General features: G+C 34.2%; 1 protein-coding gene across 1 annotated transcript in view; it reads right to left on the bottom strand.

The window, feature by feature from the left end:
* Positions 1-285: 285 nt before the first annotated feature.
* ANKRD55 (ankyrin repeat domain 55) overlaps positions 286-19,840 on the bottom strand; it is a 65,652-nt gene continuing 46,097 nt past the window's right edge. Inside the window, exons 8-11 of the mRNA XM_074284658.1 lie at positions 16,644-16,811; positions 13,284-13,912; positions 4,304-4,405; positions 286-602 (exon numbers count right to left, since the gene is read on the bottom strand). Coding sequence (XP_074140759.1) covers positions 475-602; positions 4,304-4,405; positions 13,284-13,912; positions 16,644-16,811 — 1,027 coding nt within the window. The 3' untranslated portion in view covers positions 286-474. The remainder of the gene's footprint in view (positions 603-4,303; positions 4,406-13,283; positions 13,913-16,643; positions 16,812-19,840) is intronic.

Genomic DNA, 19,840 nt, shown 5'->3' with positions numbered 1-19,840 from the left:
ATCTAGCCTAGAATGTCTTTACAATATGAAAGCTGGCAGAGCATATTAACTTTTTATGTGACTTGAGAGAGAAATAATTTAACAAAATCAAGAAACTTTCCATAAGCAAAAGCAATCACACAAACCAAGAGAATATATATATATATATATATATATGTATATGTATATATATATATATATATATATATATATATATATATATATGTTTCCATTATCATCTTCTACATGGAAATCACAGGAACTCACAAACTTACAATGTACAAAATATGTTCATATGCTATGAAATTCCAATTTTTTTCCCTAAAATGTATTATATTTAGAGTTTGAAATATGTAGTTGCAAAAAAATATAATGGCTCATTAATACACAACTTAAAAATGCATCTTACTAATGAAATATGATAGTCATTTTAAAAATATTTATGCTGTGTTCATTCTGACTCTCTCTTAAATGCATATTTTTGCAATCACTGGCTCATGGATATTTCTCATCAGGTGTTATTCTGGAATGTTCTTTACTTTCTCTTCTTGGGATGATGGGTCCTTTCTGGCTTGGGATGGCAGGAAGCACCCGAATGGTTCTTAAAGTCTCTCCAGACAGAACTAGCAAGAAAGAATAAAAGAGGTGGTTTTGAATAAATCCCTGAACTTGGTGAGAACTGATAGAGAACTCAATTTAATTTAATTATTAAGGATCTTCTTTGGTAAAGGGTCATGCAAAGAGAAGTTAAAAATTGAACTTGCTCTCTACTATGTTTACATTCTATTCTTTTGGAGTATAATACAAAAGCTTAGGAATTATAGAGCCTGGCTAGTTAGTGTCTGGATTGCAGAAGGAAAAAAAGGGGAAGAAATTCCTTTTTTTTTTTTTTTTTTTTTTTTTGAAACAGTAAAATATCTCAGAGTGAATCGTCTTCAGAGTTTAGTTCATAAAAGTTAGAAATGTTAAAAACAAAATAATACAGGACCCAGCCAAGGATTACTAAAACATGATTAGGCTGATTTTAGACTCCTTATAGTATTCTCTCTTGGGTGTGGCAAAAATTATGTGAATGACACCAGAAATGCATCCACAATTTGCTTTATGATTCAAATCATGATGCACACCCTGAAAGGATTCTAATTTCATTTTACCCATTTTGAGGGGTAGGTGGGTTGAAGAAAAACAATAACAACAAATAATAGACATATAGTATTCATTACATGCATACATAATTTCCTTTGATTTTTAAATAAATTTCTTTTTAAAATTCCAACAATACCCCAAAACAAATTCTATTAGGTGAGCACTACAGGTTTTATTACTTTCATTTTACAGATGAGGACATTTAAATTCAGAGAGATTAAGTGACTTGTTTTTGTTTATATAACTCAAATCTGAGGTGGGATTTGAATCCATATCTTGATAACTTCAATTCTAATACTCTATCCACATGGTCATTCTGAAAACAATATGAGAGAAGAAAACAAAACCCTAGTATTCTAGTCATTAAAAATTAATTTTTTTAAGACTGTAAGTTGTAGAACATTGGCTGATCTGTGTTGTTGAAAGACATTTTCTGCCTGGAAGTTCATAACTGTACCCTGGAACTGCTATCTTTACTGCCAACCCTATCTTTTTGTCTTCCTTTTCTGAGCTATCTTCTATTAGAATGCAGTTACTTTTAAGACAGGGTCTGGGTTTTGTTTTGTTTTGTTTTGTTTGTTTGTTTTGTTTTGCTTTGTTTTGTTTTTTGCTTGCATTTGCATTTCTAGCATTAGCACAGTGCCTGGAACATAAATGCTTAATAAATGCTTGTTTTTGATATTGTTTTGGAAGAAATTATAGATTTGGGGTGGAAAAAAAGGATACGATGAATCTTTTAAAAATACATTCATCAGGGGCAGCTAGGTGGTGCAGTGGATAGAGCACCAGCCTAGAATTCAGGAGGACCAGAGTTCAAATCTGGTCTCAGACACTTAACACTTCCTAGCTGTGTGACTGGGCAAGTCACTTAACCCCAGCCTCAGGGACCAAAAAAAAAAAAAAAAAAAAACATTAATCAGGGCAGCTAGGTGGCATAGTGGCTAGACTACCAGCCCTGAAATCAGGACTGAGTTCAAATCTGCCCTCAGACAACTGTGTGACCCTGAGCAAGTCAACAAAACAAAACAAAACAAAAAACCCACAACAACAACATTCACTCTCTTTGAACAAGAGACCCCATTAAGGTCTTAAATCCCATTAAGGGGTTTAAGTTTCAACAATGTCATAGATAAAAAGAAAGTCCCCATATATACCAAAATATTTATAGCACCACTTTTTGTGACAGCAAAGAGTTGAAAACCAAAAAAATAGATCCCTATAGATTAGGTAATGGCTCAACAAATTACAATACATTAATGTAATGAAATATTACTGTTTTGTAAGAAATGATGTATGAGGAAGACAGAGAAGCATGAAAAGATCTATATATACATTGATGCAGAGTGAAGTAAACAAGAGTCAAAAAAATATTATTCACAATAGCCACAACAATGTAACAACCACACACAAACACATATGAAGTGAATGTACAAAATTAGAATGATCAAACATGACTCAAATGAAAGGCTATAAGAGGACACCCCTTTGTTGAGTAAGAGGTCCCCATATATTTTATATAATACACATAATTTCAGACTATTTAATAGATTGATCAATTATGATGATTTTTTCCTCTTCTTTTTCTTTTTTGTGTTTAAAAATTATTTTTATATGATGTGACTTAGTAAGAGAGGGAAAACAGTACTGGGAAAAAAGTATGATTTTGTAAAAAACAGAACATAATAATAAATACTTTAAAAAAAATAAATCAACTACTGACAGTTAAAAAAAAAATACCATAAAACCCCCAAACTTTAATGTCACTTCTAACTTTCTACACTGCATTAACTACTTGAGTATAATTCCTTGGTTAAAACAATTACATACTCCTGCTTAGTTTTAGATCTTTCATAGAGGATAGGCAAGTACTTTTCATTAAAAAACAAAAACAAAAAACAATAGCTTGTGGCATTGAATTGGCTTGGCAATAGTGAGAAACTCCTCCTACATTCAGTTATCTACTTAAATTCTCATGGGAATATTTTGTCAAATAGGAAAAGGAGACTCCATGATGTCCCAGAAGTCTCAGGGAAAAAAAAAATGCCAGTTTATTTTCTCCTTCCTAGTTTAAAGAAAAATTTCAGAGGATGACTTTGGATGGTTCTAAGAATACTCTCTGGATATAGAATATCAAAGCCTTGACATTCATATTCATGAAACAAGCTCACCATCTGACTGAATACTTTAATAACATTTTTCTGCTTTTCAGGAATTTGTTAATTCTCACACTTATACAACTCGACAATCAGGCTTATCTGAAATTTTCTGATGGTCAACAAATTTAATTTTGTTCTCTTTTGTAAGGGATTGAGTATCCCTCAAGCATGAAAGACCACACCTTTATCAGTAAAGAAAAGAGACTTGCATAAAGAGGCTATTTCTTCGAGATATATAAAAACCCTATAAAATATATGATATGAAAACCCTAACCAAAACAAAACTCTTTAGGAAGAGTCATTAAGAAAACAAATCCTATCCCTAAAGATTATTTTCTTATATTATTATGGTGAGATCTCAGAAATTTTCCATGAGAGAGAAATTCTTTCAGACTAGGAGTTCTTAACCTTTTTTTGTGTGTCATGAAGTAGTAGTGAAGCCTGTGGACCCTTCTCAGAAGCATTAAAAAATCATAATTGAAGGAAATGTTAAATTTAATGTAGAGCCTGGTAAAAATAAAGATGTAATTTTTTTTCTTCTCCAAATTGCTGGATTTTGTGAAGTCTATATATGAACTTCAAGGTTAAGAAGTGCTTTCTTGGGGCAGCTAGGTGGCTCAGTGGATAGAGCACCAACCTTGAATTCAGGAGGACCGGAGTTCAAATCTGGTCTCAGACACTTAACACTTCCTAGCTGTGTGACCCTGGGCAAGTCACTTAACCCCAACCTCAGGGGGGGGGGGGAAATGCTTTCTTAGAATTCCCCCCCCCCCCTGCCAATTTGGGATGAAGACAAATCAGCTATGTGGTTCCAGAAAAAAGTTAGAGAACCAAAGCCTTCTTAATTGACTTGCAGACTGGGGATGGGATGTAGGAAGTACAATGACTTTTTAAAATTAACTTTTCCTTTAAATTAGAAGTCTGACATCCAACATTCCCTGGAAAAATGAAAGTAAACAGGAAAAACCCTGAGATATCTAATAGAAATAGTAAAGGAAGTCAATGAGAATAATGATACTTACATTTCCCAACATAGTGAGATGGTATTGGAGCCAGACTGTTGCGCACGAAAGGAATATCTTTTACTTTGGTTCTGTCTGGAGGGAAATGCTGAAAACTTTGCCCTATGGACAGATATAATCACATAATTTAATTGAGAATAAAATGCTCACAATCATATCAAATGAGGAGTGAAATCAGAAAAGTTGCTTGGGGTTAGAAATTTTGGAATGTCCAAAAAAAAAAAAAAAAAAAAAAAGAAGAAGAAGAAGAAGAAAAATTACTTGAAGTGATTTCTTGAATGAACTGTATCTACATGAAAATTTACCTAAAAGTATATTAAAATCACAGAACCTTTGAGTTGAAATTGTCCCAACCCACCTGAATGGGAGCTTCTCCAGAATGTCACTGACAGAAGTCATCTAGCCTCTTCTTGAACATTTCTAGTGAAGGGGAATTTAGACTCCAATAAGCCATTTTTAGATGGCAAAGTCTAACTGTTAAGATGTTCTTTTTAATACTGAGTTAACATCTACCTTTCTGATAATATTTTTGTTATAATCTGTTTATAGATCTGTTTTGGGGAGCCAAACAAAATAGGTAGGACTTGCCCATCTTTCACATGATTATCTTTTTAATATTTGAAGTCATGTCCTTGCCCCTCATGTTTTCTCCACTCCAGGATAAAAGTTCCCACATTCTTTCAATTGGGCTTCATAAGACATGCTTTTATTACTATATGATTTCAGAGTCTAACATTTAGCATAGTTCTTGGCATATAATAGATGCCTAATAAAGACTTATTGCCTGGGTCAGAAGTTGCCTACAAAGTCATCTAGTCCAACCTATGCAAGAAAAGGAGTAAGTACCCTCTACAATATCCCTGGAAAGTGGCCATGTTACACATGCTTGAAAAACTTCCAATGAAAAGGAACTAGCTACTTCCCTTCTGAAGTCTTCCAAGGCAGTTCACTTCACTTTTAGATAGTGAGTCAGTGTTGCATGGTGGATAGAAAGTCAGTCTCAAAACCAGCAAGACCTGGGTACAAATCCTGCCTCTTGGCTATGGGTTTCTGAGATAGTCCTTTAATATCTCAGTGCTCTAAATAACTCTCTAAGACTGTTAGTTGCTGAGGAGGTACTAACCTATATTGATAGAGGAAATTTCCTTACCTGAGAGTTCCCTACATTAATGAAATCATAGGTGAAAGCCCTATCCTCTATGGTTATTAGCAAATTTCTATCATTTCTACTATTCTATCATTCCTAGAATTGTCCTCTGGATCTGAAAATATATCTAATCTTACTTCTGCATATCATCACTTCAGATATCTGAAGCTATTTATCATTTCTCCAGTCCACAAGTTTTCTCTTTTTCCAGGTGAAACACTTTCAGTTTCTTCAGCTTATCTTGACATGACATGTCCTTTGGTCACCTCACCATTCTGATTGCTCCCAAACATCCTTTTTAAAAGAGACAGAACCCTAAAGAAGTATTTCCAGTGTGGCCTGACCTGGACAGAACTTAGATAACCTTTAGAAGGGTTATATCTCCTCTTTTATTCTGGACACTATTTAGTCCTTTATTAATTCAAGCTAAGGTCACTTTTGCCATATCACAGGTACTATTGAGTTATAGTGAGCATGTAGCCACAACTTCCCCACTCCAGGATCCTTCTTACATGAGCTTCTTTCTAGTTATGCTTCCCTCATTTTTCACATAGTTTTTTAGGCTACATTTATGGCTGTTCAATTTCAATTTATCAGATTTGGGTTATGATTATAATCTGCTGAGAATTTTTAAATACTAAGTTTGTCATGTAATGCATCAATTATATATTCCAACTTTGTGTCCTATATGCATTTGAGCAGCATGTAAACTGTGCCTGCATCCAAACAATCAAAAATGTTGAATATTTCAGGACTAAGGACAAATCTATTAGATGCAACACTGGAGACTTCCTTTCAAGTTGACATGGATCTGTTAATCATTATTCTTTGGGTCATAACCTGAATTCGCTTTGTTACTATTACTTAGCTTATATGCTCCATTTTATCTAGAGCATGAGCTTTTTAAAGAGCTTTGCTGAAATCCATGTTGGAAGCTAGGATAATAAAGTTAAGGTTGGCAGGGACCATAAGAAATTCTCTAATCCAATCTACTCCCTTTACAGATGCTTTACTATGTTATATGCTGATTTATCTATTAATCTAATAATTCTGTCAAAAAAAGAAATAGATTAGTTTGGCATGATCTTTTCTTGATGAAGTCAAGTTGATTCTTAGTGAACACTACTTCTCTTTCTAAATATTCAAACTCATTCCTTTAATACATATTCTAGAGTTTTTCTAGGAAAAACTCAAATCTATTTATTTAGTCTTATTCTTTCCTTTAAAAAATTGGGACACCAATTTTATCTCTCTATTTATTTTGCTCCTCCATGATTTTTTACAGGTCACTGATAGTGGCTCTTAATTTTTTCAGTATACTGAGCTCAGACCTGATAACTTGATATTCACTCTTATTTTCTCTTTAGTTATGGGTAGGTCTTAGTCTCTGTTAACCTCTTGTATTTTTATTTTATTTTTTTTGCTATCCCCAATTAATCTCCTTGACAATAAAACAGAAGCAAAATAGGAGTTCATTAGTTTTGGGTATATTTCCTCTCTTATCATTCCATATGCTGAGCATTCTTCCTTAGGGATGTGCTGGGAAATATTTAACAACCTGTTATTTGTGGGAAAATGTACATACAACATACATTTAAGTTGAATCTGAACTATTAATATTTGCCCCATCACTATCTTATGTTCAAATAATACCAAAACAGCAAACCAACCCTTGATTTGTAGTGTTTGCTTATATCTGGGGCATGAATGCTTACATTGAAAATTTAACAATTTGCTTTTGTGAGTCTTCACACCTCTGATCTTTTTATGTTTTTCATCTTCTTCTTGACTCCAACAAAGATTAATAAACTACTTTTATCGTCTCTAGCATTTCATTTTGAGCTCCAGCACACTCTTATTATAGGATAGTATCTCAATTTATCCTTCGCTCCCTTCCTTTGCTTATATCTTCTCTATATACTTTTTTGAAATCTTAAGGTGGTCAACAACTTCTCTATACTTCCACATTAGACTCTTTAAATAGTTCCTTTGTGTGATCCTCATCAGCATTGTTTATATTTGTGTCATCACATTTCTTTATTAAGAGCTTCTTCTCATTAGACTAACATCTGTAGACTTTTTGTTCTTTATTGGAATTCTTTGAAATCTTATGTCAAAGAACATTAGGTAATGCCCAACTTTACTTTCCTTCTCTATCATGAGCTCTAAGATTGAAATGATCACTTCCTCCCAATGTTCTTCCTATCATTTCTACTCTAGCAACCACTTTCTCCTTATTGCTCTGAATCAGGTGCAAAATAACGGTTTCATTATTGTTTCACCATAACAACTTAAATGAACATTAAGTCAAGTCAATAATTTATTAGTTGCTTTGTTTTTAGCAGAGATCAGACATCAAACGATCTCTAGACAATTTCAGCATATATTCCAATTAGATTATACTTTTTCCCCAGATTTGGGATCAGTTTCTTAAACTCATTTAGTTTTTCCTTCTGGCTTGATGGTTTGTAGTAGACTTGTATTACAATATCGCTTGTGTTTCTCCATTCTTCTTTATTCAGTTATTTACTGTTAGATTTCTTCTCTTTGTCATGAATTTACTTTAATCAGTTTTTATTTTAAAGATTCAGTGTCACTGCTGTATTTTGTTCTGTTTATTTAACACATTGTAGTCATATAAGTCATATTGTGGTCATGTAGCCATATTGTAGTTAAGAATACCAGCCTATCAAATCTTAAGAGATATCTAAGATCAAATTTGATAAGATTTCTAGTTCACTTTGTTTGTTACCTTTACCTTTTATGTTTGTGTACAGGCATCGAAGGCCATGAGCTTTACTCTCTCTCAAAAAATCATACATACATAAATCACACATATACATACACAGATATAATACATATATGTATATGTGCGTTTCCCTTGAAAATCCTGTTCATCCTCCCCTACAAGTACTATACCTTGTCAATATAACTCCTAAAATATACTGTGTGGAATTAAACACAATTATCTACATGTATTCTGAAGAGATTACATCTAGGAATTTCTTGGTACAAACAGGGTATGTTTATTAATTAAATTTAAGATTTAACCAATAATTAGTGTTATTGTTCAGTTTATTCAGTGGCATCCAACTTTTTGTGACCCCATTTGGAGTTTTCTTGGCAAAGATACTGGAGTGGTTTGCTATTTCCTTCTGAAGTTAATTTTGCAGATGAGGAAATTGAGGCAAACAGACCAGGATCATACAATTACTAAATGTCTGAGGCTGAATTTGAACTCACAAAAGATGTCTTCTTGAGTCCAAGTATAGTGTACTATTACTCTGCTATTTAACTGCTCAGCTAAGAGTTAGCTTTACTATTATTATTATTGTGGATTAGAGAAGATGACTGATTTTATATTGTTAATTCATATTAAATCAACAATCCACTAAAATCCCAGGTATTTTTTTCACCACACCTGTTACCTTGCTCTACTTTTTTTTTTTTTTTTTTTTTTTTTTTTTTGAGGCTGGGGTTAAGTGACTTGCCCAGGGTCACACAGCTAGGAAGTGTTAAGTGTCTGAGATCACATTTGAACTCGAGTCCTCCTGAATTCAGGTGCTCTATTCACTGCGACACCTAGCTGCCCCTTTGCTTTACTTTTTAATTTGCTTATTTTTGAGCCCAAGTACAGAACTTTACATTGATACTCATTAAATTTCATCTTATTAAATTTAAATCATTTTTCCAGCTTGTTGAAATCTTTTTGGATTTCTTTTTGGATATTCCTCTGGCTTGTGACCATACTTAAGAAAGAAGGAAAAGTGGCATACATGAAAAATAGGGTATAATTAGTTATATAATAAATGCTCAATGAACTTTTAAAAATAAATGAATGGTTCCCTGAACTAGAAGCTTCAAGGGGGAATGTAGTTACAAAATTATTCAAAAAATCTGTGAACTCATTTTTAATATAACAGATTTGAGTTCTGAACATCTGAAATAAAGTGAACCAAAGAAATATTTGAATATTGCCATCATCAACACTGTTAACTGCAGTCTATCAGATAAATGGAGATTCTGGGGGTCATATGTTGTCCATTCATTTGGTTAGTGGTCTGGTGGGTAAGAGGGAATTCAAATCATAACTACAAAATGTATGGATTTTCAGGGGTTGCCACTTCACCTTACTGTGCAAAATATGGTTTCTTATGTATTATAAAAACAGAGAAGACAATTTGCTTTAATTTCCTAAGAATGCAATATGTCAGTGTATGAATAAAGCCTAAGTAATATTTGCATCACAAGACTAAATAAAGCACATTTTCTCTATTAATTTCCTTTTGGCTGAAGAAATGCAGAGCCATATAATATAAAGGCTTGAAGGGATTCCAGAGACTATTTGATTTTTCTCCTGGGGACAATAAAAGCCAGGGAGGGAAGTGACTTTACCATAGGGACACAGAAAAATAATTTCAGAGTCAGGACTACTATATAGTAGTATTATATAGTACTATATTTATAGTATACTATATCCTATTGCTTTTCCCACTTTACATTGGCAAATTGATTTACTGATCAAAGCACTGGATTTCTGTCTATGTCAGAATACTATGGTAAAGGGAAATGGCTTGAAATTGAAATGTGACATATGTATATATAAAAAATGCTATGGCAGGTTATATACTGCCAGTGTGGCTTCCTATGTGATATGATGTGAAGGAGTTTAAGCATCTTACCTTATACATTATTTATCGTTTAATCATTTTTGTAGAGTTTCTTTGATTCTTAAACTATTTTGGTCTTCAATTAAAAACAAAACAACATAAAAGATGAACATCTCTGAAGAAGATGATAGCCCTTAGAAGCTAATGTTTAATTTGTGACATTTTTAGCAAGGATTAGACCTTGGCTAGGTATCTCAGAATGTGTTTAAGATATGTAAAGGGGCAAAGGACAGGAGGAGGAGAAAATGGGCAACAAAGGGAAGGAAGTGCTAGATTTGGCCCTGTAATACTGTTGCATGAAATCACAACAGTGCAGAAAGTAGAAAGAAAGGTCTTTCACAGTTTGATGAAAATGCTTAACTTAGGGTGCTTAAAAGATCTGTTGAAAAGTTTTAGAGAGAAATTTCACAATAGTTTCCTTATCATGTGGTGGGGGGGCTATTTTGGGGAAAGAGAAAATAAAGTGAGCATTTTTTTGCATTTGGAGTGTTAGCTTAGGAAAGGGATTATTTTCTGTCTATTAGAATAGGCCATGTTTCTCTCATTCATCTTCTTTAAAAGCATTAGTCAAAGGATATTATGCTGATATGATCTTATATTCCAACTCATTAAGATAAGTGCCCCAGTCCCCTCCCCTCTTCCTCAGCCTCTAGTCTCTATGCCAGTTCTGGGTAACAGTTAAACGATAGTCATTAAGGCTAACAGTCCTGAGTTGCTGATGTAAGCAAAGTGCAGCAATTGCCAGTAATTCAAGCAATAACCCAGCCCATTCCCATTATTATTTATTAAACTCAAGGCAGGAGTGGAAAAAAATTCAAAAGAAAATGGTTATCAAAGTTTGTGCCAATGGTGTAGGGATATTATTTAAATTATCCAATTGCTTTACCACATCAAGCCTTTGCCTATAATACAGAAATCTTGCTTAGAAATGTGCTGAGATTTTACTGCTAGGATTATAACTAAAAAGCTGGAAAGGCCTCTGTTGGATTTCTTTCCACATTCCTCAGTAGCCTCAATACCAAGATGTCTGATTAGGGTATAAATTACCCATCAGATAGATCTGTGTAAGGAGGGGAAGAGTAGGAGGTCTGTGTTAGTGAAGATAATGCAGTTTAACATAAAACTGTATCGTGGTTGTCAGTCAAGGAGTATTATGGCTTTGGGTAAATCAAAATGACAAGATATCTTGGGGGAAATGGTGCATATTATCAACTTGTAGCAGATTACCAGTAAAAATTTGCTTGAGATAAGAGATGTAAAAAAGATTAGAAAGGAAGATGATTTGGTTGTCATGGAATGAGAATGGAAAACAATAGAGTGCCCCATAGCTGATAATAAGCGAAGATGGCCTCTAGCATGTTTGTAAAATAACCCATTATAGTCAAACATTTCCAAAATATTTGGGATAAAAACTATATGGGATGGAAATAGATGGCATTTCTCTTATGTTTTAGAGTTGGAAAAGATTTTATATATATTTTCTAATTTGAGCATTTTAGTAATGTTATGAATCAAGTTTTTATTTTATTTTATAGACAAGAAAACTGAAGCTCATAAAGATTATAATTTGCTCACAGTCACACAGCTTGTGTTAGAGATTAGATTTAAACTTGGATCGAAATCTAGCACATTGCCAACAGCATCACATATGGAAAGATAGACTTTCTATCTTTACCAGTGAAGGTAGAGTGATTATTTCATATAACAATTAAAGTATCTAAATTTATAATATCATTTGCAATCAAGTCAAGCTTATTGATGGATGATGATTCCCACAGAAATGACTTGAGGATTTGGTACTGGGGAAATAGCATTGTCACTTTGCTTATTATAGTCTATTAGTTAAAGTAACCTGATTAAGTAGGAAACTATTGACCTGAAGAACTGGTTGTGCTATTAACTAGTTGTATTGTTTTGGGCAAAAAAACTTCTCTCCTTATTTGTAATAATGAGGAAATTGGACTAAATGATGACAATAGTCTATTCCAACTCTTAACTCCTATGATTTTGGTGATTGAATAGTAGGTACAGAGTTATCTAAAACGTTACCAAATACATCTCCTTTAAAGCTCCCATTTATAGCCTAAAGACTCTTGAAAGACTTACCTTCTCCTGATCTAGTACTTGATTGAGATGCCTTTGATGTAATTACAAGTTCCTGAATAAGATTTCATGATACTACAATTATGTGGACTACTCTGTCTATTTCATATTTCTAATCTGGTTTTGTGCTATTAAATCTTTGTTGGTGCTTGAAATACATGCTGTAATTTTCATCAGGAAACAGGAGTATCAGAAACAATAGACCTTACTGTGCAAAATATGGTTTCTTGTATATTATAAGAACAGAGAGGACAAGATGCTTTAATTTACTAAGAATGCAATGTATCAGTGAATGAATAAAGCCTAAATAAACTATACTTCTCTTCTTCCTTTAAGAAGTTATATGAAAAATGGAAAACAAAAGTTTGATATAGCTTTGGGACATGAAAGTAGCAGGCTTAGATGAGTAAATAAGTAGAAATAGAGAAGTTATGAACCTAGTCAGATCTGAATTACCTCCTAATGTAAGCAGGGCTAATTCCCAGGATGACTGATCACTTATTAGGATTTCTAGGAGTTGAAACCCTTTGTTATTCACTTTTCCCTGTCCTCTTGGAAAATTGCATGTTGTTTCATGGCGCCATCAGGTGCCTTCTGGAAGCAGCCCAATCAGTGATCCTCAGCCACCAGAAAATAGCTAAAATACATTTTTGTGAACTACCTATGAAGTAGTACTATAATGGTACTATACTACTATTGTTCTTGTTCTTGTTATAGTCTAATTGAGAAGGGGATTATTTCAGTCTCTGATATCACTCCCACATCTGTCCATAGCATAAGAAGGCATTTGCTTATTGGTTTCTCTTTGTGGTAGAACGAGGGCTGTCTTATACTCTGAAGCTTCTTTTTTTTTCTGAGGGAGTTTGGTATTTCACTTGGAAGAAAGGGAGGCTCCAGAGATGCTCAGAAGGGGGTCATATTTTTCCACTTACCTAACCTGAACTAACCTGAACTCTAATTTTAGTTCTACTATTTTCTTTCCAACCTGCTTATGGGATATGATCAATGCAGTTAATTTACCAAGCATATCAAGTGAAGAAAGGTGGTATAAAACTATTACCTGATGTACGATTATGTCGGGGTAGAGGCTGGACAGGTCCCAAGAACTCCACATGGCTTGGTTTTCCAGTTAATAATGCATCTGGAAGCTTACCTGAAGGAGCTACTGTCCAAGCTTTGCAGGAGAAGATTTGATTAGAATCAGATCGCCAAGCATTATCTATCAATGCCTGGCAGCTAGTCCTGTGATCTAATAGATCATGCTCACTTCTACTTTTTTGAGATTTACATGAAAAACGATGAGCATTGGAACCTAAGCCACCATGGGAAGTAACCATCTGGGAGGCTGTTAGAAAGGAGACACCTGGAGTAATGGGTGGCAAACTTTGTGTTCTGATTGGTGGTAGTCCTTTACGCTCCTGCTGCTTCTTTTCTGATGAGAGATACTTGGATATCTCTGTGGCCCTTTTTTTGAAGTCTACCATCACCATTCTCTGATCAGGTACCTCTTGGCAATTGGCATCCACAATGGAGTCAAAGGTAGTGATGATGTCATCAACTTCTGAAGCATCTTCTTCCTGGTACTTGTCCTGGCTGTGGTCTTTCTCATTGATTTTCTGCTCTTCTTTCTTCTTCTTACAGAATATTTGGTTAAGCATGTTGAATGGCCTCTCTTTCTTTAGAAGTCTACTGTTCAGGGAAGAAAGGGGATGAATAGATTCAAGTCTATGGGAGTATAAAAAAAGGAAGCATTGTGAGTGAGGATAGAAAGATGAAGCAAAATTGAACATTTACAATATTGCAATGTGCAGTTATTTAGGTTGACATATTAAGATCTGGAAGACTCTTAAGGATTATTTAGATAGACACTAAAAAGAGTAAAATTCCCGAAGCCTTCCTGTTGTTTCTTTTTATATAGTTTATTAGTCAAGGAACACCTCCCCTCTCCTGAATATTTTACCCTACCTCAGCTCTCTCCTTCTCTTTTAAAATTTTATTTTTTTCTCAATTACATGTAAAACTTTTAAAAAATATTCTTTCCCTCTTGAAGTTTTGAATTGCTAATTCTCTTTCTCTCTATATATCAAGATGGCAAGCAATTTGAAATAGGTTATGCATGTGTCGTCATGCAAAACACATTTCCACATAAACCATTATGTAAAGAAAGCATAGATCAAAACAACAACAATAACAAAAATAAAGTAAAGAAAAAGGTCAGGCTCTATCAGTTCTTTCTCTAGAGATGGACAGCATCTTTCATCATAAGTCCTACAGAATTGTTTTGGATCATTGAATTACTTAGATTAACTAACATTCATAGGTCAGCATACATATTGCTTTACTGTGTACAATGTTTTCTTGGTTCTGCTCATTACACTTTTTTATTATAGCTTTTTATTTACAAGATATATGCATGGGTAATTTTTCAGCATTGACCATTGAAAAACCTTTTGTTCCAATTTTTTCCTCCTTTCCCCCATCCCATCCCTCAGATGGCAGATAGACCAATACATGTTAAATATGTTAAAGTATATGTTAAATACAATATATGTATACATATCCATAAAGTTATTTTGCTGCACAAGAAGAATTGGACTTTGAAATAATGTACAATTAACCTGTGAAGGAAATCAAAAATGCAAGCAGACAAAAGCAGAGGAATAGGAAATGCTATGTAGTGGTTCACACTCAATTCCCAGACTTCTTTCACTGGGTGTAGCTGGTTCTATTCATTATTGGACAAATGGAACTGATTTGGTTCATTTCATTGTTGAAAATGGTCACATCCATCAGAATTGATCATCATATAGTATTGTTGTTGAAGTATATAATGTCTTGGTCCTGCTCATCTCACTCAGCATCAGTTCATGTAAGTCTCTCCAGGCCTTTCTGAAATCATCCTGTTGGTCATTTCTTACAAAACCATAATATTCCATAACACTCATATACCACAGTTTATTCAGCCATTCTCCAATGATGGGCAACCACTCAGTTTCCAGTTTCTAGCTACTACAAAGAAGGCTGCCACAAACATTTTGCTCATTACACTTTTGAATCAGTTCATGTATGTCTTTACATACTTTACTGAGAGCCTTCTGTAATGCTTTCATTAAGCGCACATTAGTATTCTAATACTAATTATTAAATTTAAAATGTTTCGATTTTTCTATTCAGCTCTGATCTTTTCATCAGGAATTCTTGAATGTCCTCTATTTTATTGAATATCCATTTCTATGTTGAAGGATTATATTTAATTTTACTGGGTAGATGATTCTTGGTTGTAATCCTAGCTCCTTTAATTGCTAAAACATCATATTCTAAGCCCTCCAGTCTTTGAGGAAGCTGCTAAATCTTGTGTTATACTGACTATGGCTCCACAATATTTGAATTGTTTGTTTTTGATTGCATTGTGGTATTTTCTCCTTGATACTGGAGGTTTGGAATTCAGGTATAATATTTCTGAGAGTTTTCATTTTGGGATCTTTCAGGTGATTAATGAATTCTTTCAATTTCTATTTTATCCTCTGCTTCTAGAATATGGTGTCTAGGTTCCTGTTTTCATCATGACTAATGATAGATCATCCAATAAGTCTTAAATTTTATCTCCTGTATCTATTTTCCACATCAGTTTTTCCAATGTTTTTTTGCTCTTTTATATTTACTTACTTGTTGCTTAAATTTTATTGACAGATTTTAAGAACAATAAAGATAAAATTTTGTATTCTTAATTAGTGTCTTTTCTATAAAAATCATGGATGGGAATTGGATGGGAGGGAAGTCCACTATCTGGAAAATCATTGTCTAACCTGGAAATTAAGTTCTTAAAGACTCAGAGCTTTAATGAATTATCCTAATAATCTGTATTTTTAAGCTTTCTAATTTTACAAAGAAGCCAAGTAGAAATGAGATGTTTGTTGCAGACTGATGTTCTCATTAGTTAACACATATATGATACATATACACATACATATATGTATGCATATATGCCAGTTTTCAACTACTTCCAAATGACTGTCTTAAAGTTTGTGATGACCCGCCCCCAAATTGCCAAATCGCCGTTCTGTAATTAATTCCTTTCTCATCTGTTAAATGAAAGGTGTAGCTGAGTTTCCATCTTATAAGAAAGGAAAAGTCAAACCAGTATACAAGAAACACATTGCATACCTATTATATGAAGAGTGGCCTAGGTAGGAAGAGGTACCGAATAGGAAAATTCTAGCTCTTTGTAGGAGTTAAGAAAATACCTGTTATATGTTTCTTTTTTTCTGCCATTTTTTCTTCCCTTAGGCAATTGAGGTTAAATGATTTGCCCAGGTCACATAACTAGAAGTGTTGAGTGTTTGAGGTCAGATTGAACTCAGGTCCTATTGACTTCAGGACTGGTGCTCCATCCACGGCACCACCTAGTTGCCCCACTTACCTGCTATCTTGAGAGAGCAGATTGATGCATGCTGTGTGTCCACAACGCATTGCATAAGCCAGAGGAGTGTTCTCATTGATATCTCGAGGGCTGCTATCCATGCCAAGCTGCAACAGCAATTGGACACAGTCAGCCTTTCCTGCTGCTGCTGCCCAGTGGAGAGGTGTCCTTGAAGAAAAAAATAGTAAGATGGAAGTTTTTGAGAAAGGCTATTACACAAGGAACTATGTAGGATGATCACTTTTTCAAACTTTTGCTAAGTATTGACAATATAAATTTGCTGTCTCTTTCTCCTTCCCTTCTTTCCCTCCCTCCCCCCTCCGTCTCTCTTGCTCTCTCTCTCTGTGTCACAAAAAGTAATTTATAGTGGTGTAGACAGTAACTGGGACAGAATAAAATAATTAAATTTATTGACAATATAACAAAAGTTACAACTCTTTACATTAAAAAAATCTTTTATGGTCAATATATCATCCTTTTGTTGCACTCATTTTTTTTTTTACAAATTTGTCAATGAATTCATAAGATTCTGACATATATTAAATTTTTTTGTCATGAAGCTATACATTGCATTGGATATTACTTAAGTAGAAGCATATCTTTGACAAATAGTCCATTTTTCCAAATCTAGTCTTGAGTATAGACCAAAAGTTTTCAAAAGAATTTCAATCAGGTAAATTTCTTGGCTGCAATTGTCTCCACTGCTTGGTTGTCTTAGCCTTTTGTGGTACCTGGTATTGTGCCAGACTAGTTTCACCTTTATTTAGGAATTTTCATAATTTCAGAACAATTTTCCTCAGAATATAAATATATTTATTGTACTTTAGCATTCCTTCAATGTGGATAAGACTCTCAGGCCCTTTGGAAGTAAAAAACAAAAACAAAAACAAAACAAAACTGCAAAACCAAACCAAAAAACACATGCCATATTTTATAATTTGATGAAGATATCTAGATCTTATGAGCTCATCTGGACTTCTCTTGACCAAATTTTGGTTACAGGCTTTGTTGTAAGCAAAGCCTTAAAGCTACCACTCTCTTGGTTCAGGTACAATGTTGGGACAAAATGAGGCACTCCCAAATCACCAAAAAGTAGCAAAGGAAAGGGACTTGCTCTAACACAGCAAAGATATAGTGACTCTCACCTCTCTAGATGAAGTCCCCTTTCATTTCCATTTGGAAATGGTTCTGGTCAGTCAGTTAGTCATCAGAAAATGTTAGCAATTCGTGCTGTCTTGGACATACACCAAGTCTGAGAGGCGGGGATCTTTTAAGCCCCCAGACCAGGAAGCTGAGTCAAGGAAGCTTTTTAGCTCAATTACTTTGTGAAGGAAGCTCTGTTTGGAGTAAGAGAAGCTGTCTCAGGAAATTGCCATTCTATTTCGAATGAAAAAGTAAGTTTCATTGGTAAAATCTGCCTTTTCCCGATCTTCAGTTCTAAGGTCTTTATTGTTTTACTCGGGACAAGTATTTTTTCTTCACTGAAGTAGTTAACAGCTGTCTTTTTTTTTTTTTTTAAAGTGGTCTTCTTTTTGCTTTTCTAATTTTAAGGAGCTTACATCACATTGTAGAGGAGTGAAAAACATGCCATGTGCCTGCCATGTGCCTCTGAAGCTTTGCCTTGTTCTCTGAGGATGATTTAGATCTTTTTTTTTTTTTTTGGTTGAGGCAATTGGGGTTAAGTGACTTGCCCAGGGTCACACAGCTAGGAAGTGTAAAGTGTCTGAGACCAGATTTGAGCTCAGGTCCTCCTGAATTCAGGGCTGGTGCTCTATCCACTGCACCCCCTAGCTGTCCCAAATTAGATCCTTTTGAAATAATAGTTCATCTTTTCTTGGAGTTTGTTTTCTATTTTTTAAAATCACATTCTGCTTTGATGTGACTGATCCTTTTTCATTGTGAGTTTGCATGACCTCTGAAATGTGACCTCCCCATACCAAGTGATTGTAGTATTTATAACAATTGCCCTCATAATTACATAGCATATTTCCTTGGAAGTAATGGTTGCTTTTAATAACAATTCAACAGCAACAAAAGGAATGAAACGGGTGAATGTCATGAAATACACACTCAAGTAACAACAAACTAAGAACACTAACAAAAGACAGAGGAAAATGGCTCAATACATTTTCATCTGGTTAAGATCAGATTTCTGAGTCATCCTAAAGTCAGTAGAAGTTCAATCCAAGATGGCCATGCTGGCACATGACTGTTGCTGGCTCAAAAGAAAACAATTTCGAAATTTTTTCTTTTCCCAAATAATTTATACACCATCATAAAAACTTATTTAAAAAGCTAAGCCCTCAAAATTCTTTTTGTTTTTATTTTTATTTATACAGCACAGTTTTTAATCAATTTCAATAAAGTATACATGTAGGGAATAAGCAACTTTACATTTGTAGAGGAAAGATGAGCTCAGTCACTTTAACTTGGTTGATTAAAATAAAATTGTGATGTGCAAAAATGTTTGTAGCAATCCTTTGTGTAGAGCCTAGAAACTGGAAACTAAGTGGATGTCCATCAATTGGAGAATGGCTGAATAAACTGTGGTATATGAATGTTATGGAATATTATTGTTTCCATAAGAAATGACCAACAGGATGATTTCAGAAAGGCCTGGAGAGACTTACATGAACTGATGCTGAATGAAATGAGCAGGACCAGGAGATCATTGTACACGGCAATAACAAGATTATATGATGATCAATTCTGATGGATTCTCTTCAACAATGAGATGATTCAAACCAGTTCCACTTGTTCAGTGATGAAGAGAGCCATATATACCCAGAGAGAGGAATGTTGGAACTGAATGTTGTTCATAACATAGCATTTTCACTGTTTTTGTTGTTGCTTGCTTGCAGCAGCTTCTTCTTCTTCCTCCTCTTCTTCTTCCTCTTCCTCCTTTTCTTCTTCTTCTTCTTCTTCTTCTTCTTCTTCTTGTTCTTGTTGTTGTTGTTGTTGTTGTTGTTGTTGTTGTTGTTGTTCTTCTTCTTCTTCTTCTTCTTTTTACTGGTTTGATTTGATTTTTCTTGTGTAACACAACTATAATTATGTATGCATATATTGGATTCAACATATATTTCTATTATGTTTAACATATATTGGATTACTTGCCATCTAGGGGAGGGTGTGGGGCAAAAGAGGGAAAATTGGAACACAAGGTTTTTCAAGGGCTAATGTTTTGAAATGTACATGTT

The sequence above is a fragment of the Sminthopsis crassicaudata genome, chromosome 1 (assembly GCF_048593235.1).
Source record: "Sminthopsis crassicaudata isolate SCR6 chromosome 1, ASM4859323v1, whole genome shotgun sequence".
Classification (NCBI taxonomy): Eukaryota; Metazoa; Chordata; class Mammalia; order Dasyuromorphia; family Dasyuridae; genus Sminthopsis; species Sminthopsis crassicaudata.
The sequence above is the reverse complement of the archived record's forward strand: the minus strand, read 5'-3'. Positions and strand labels throughout refer to the sequence as shown.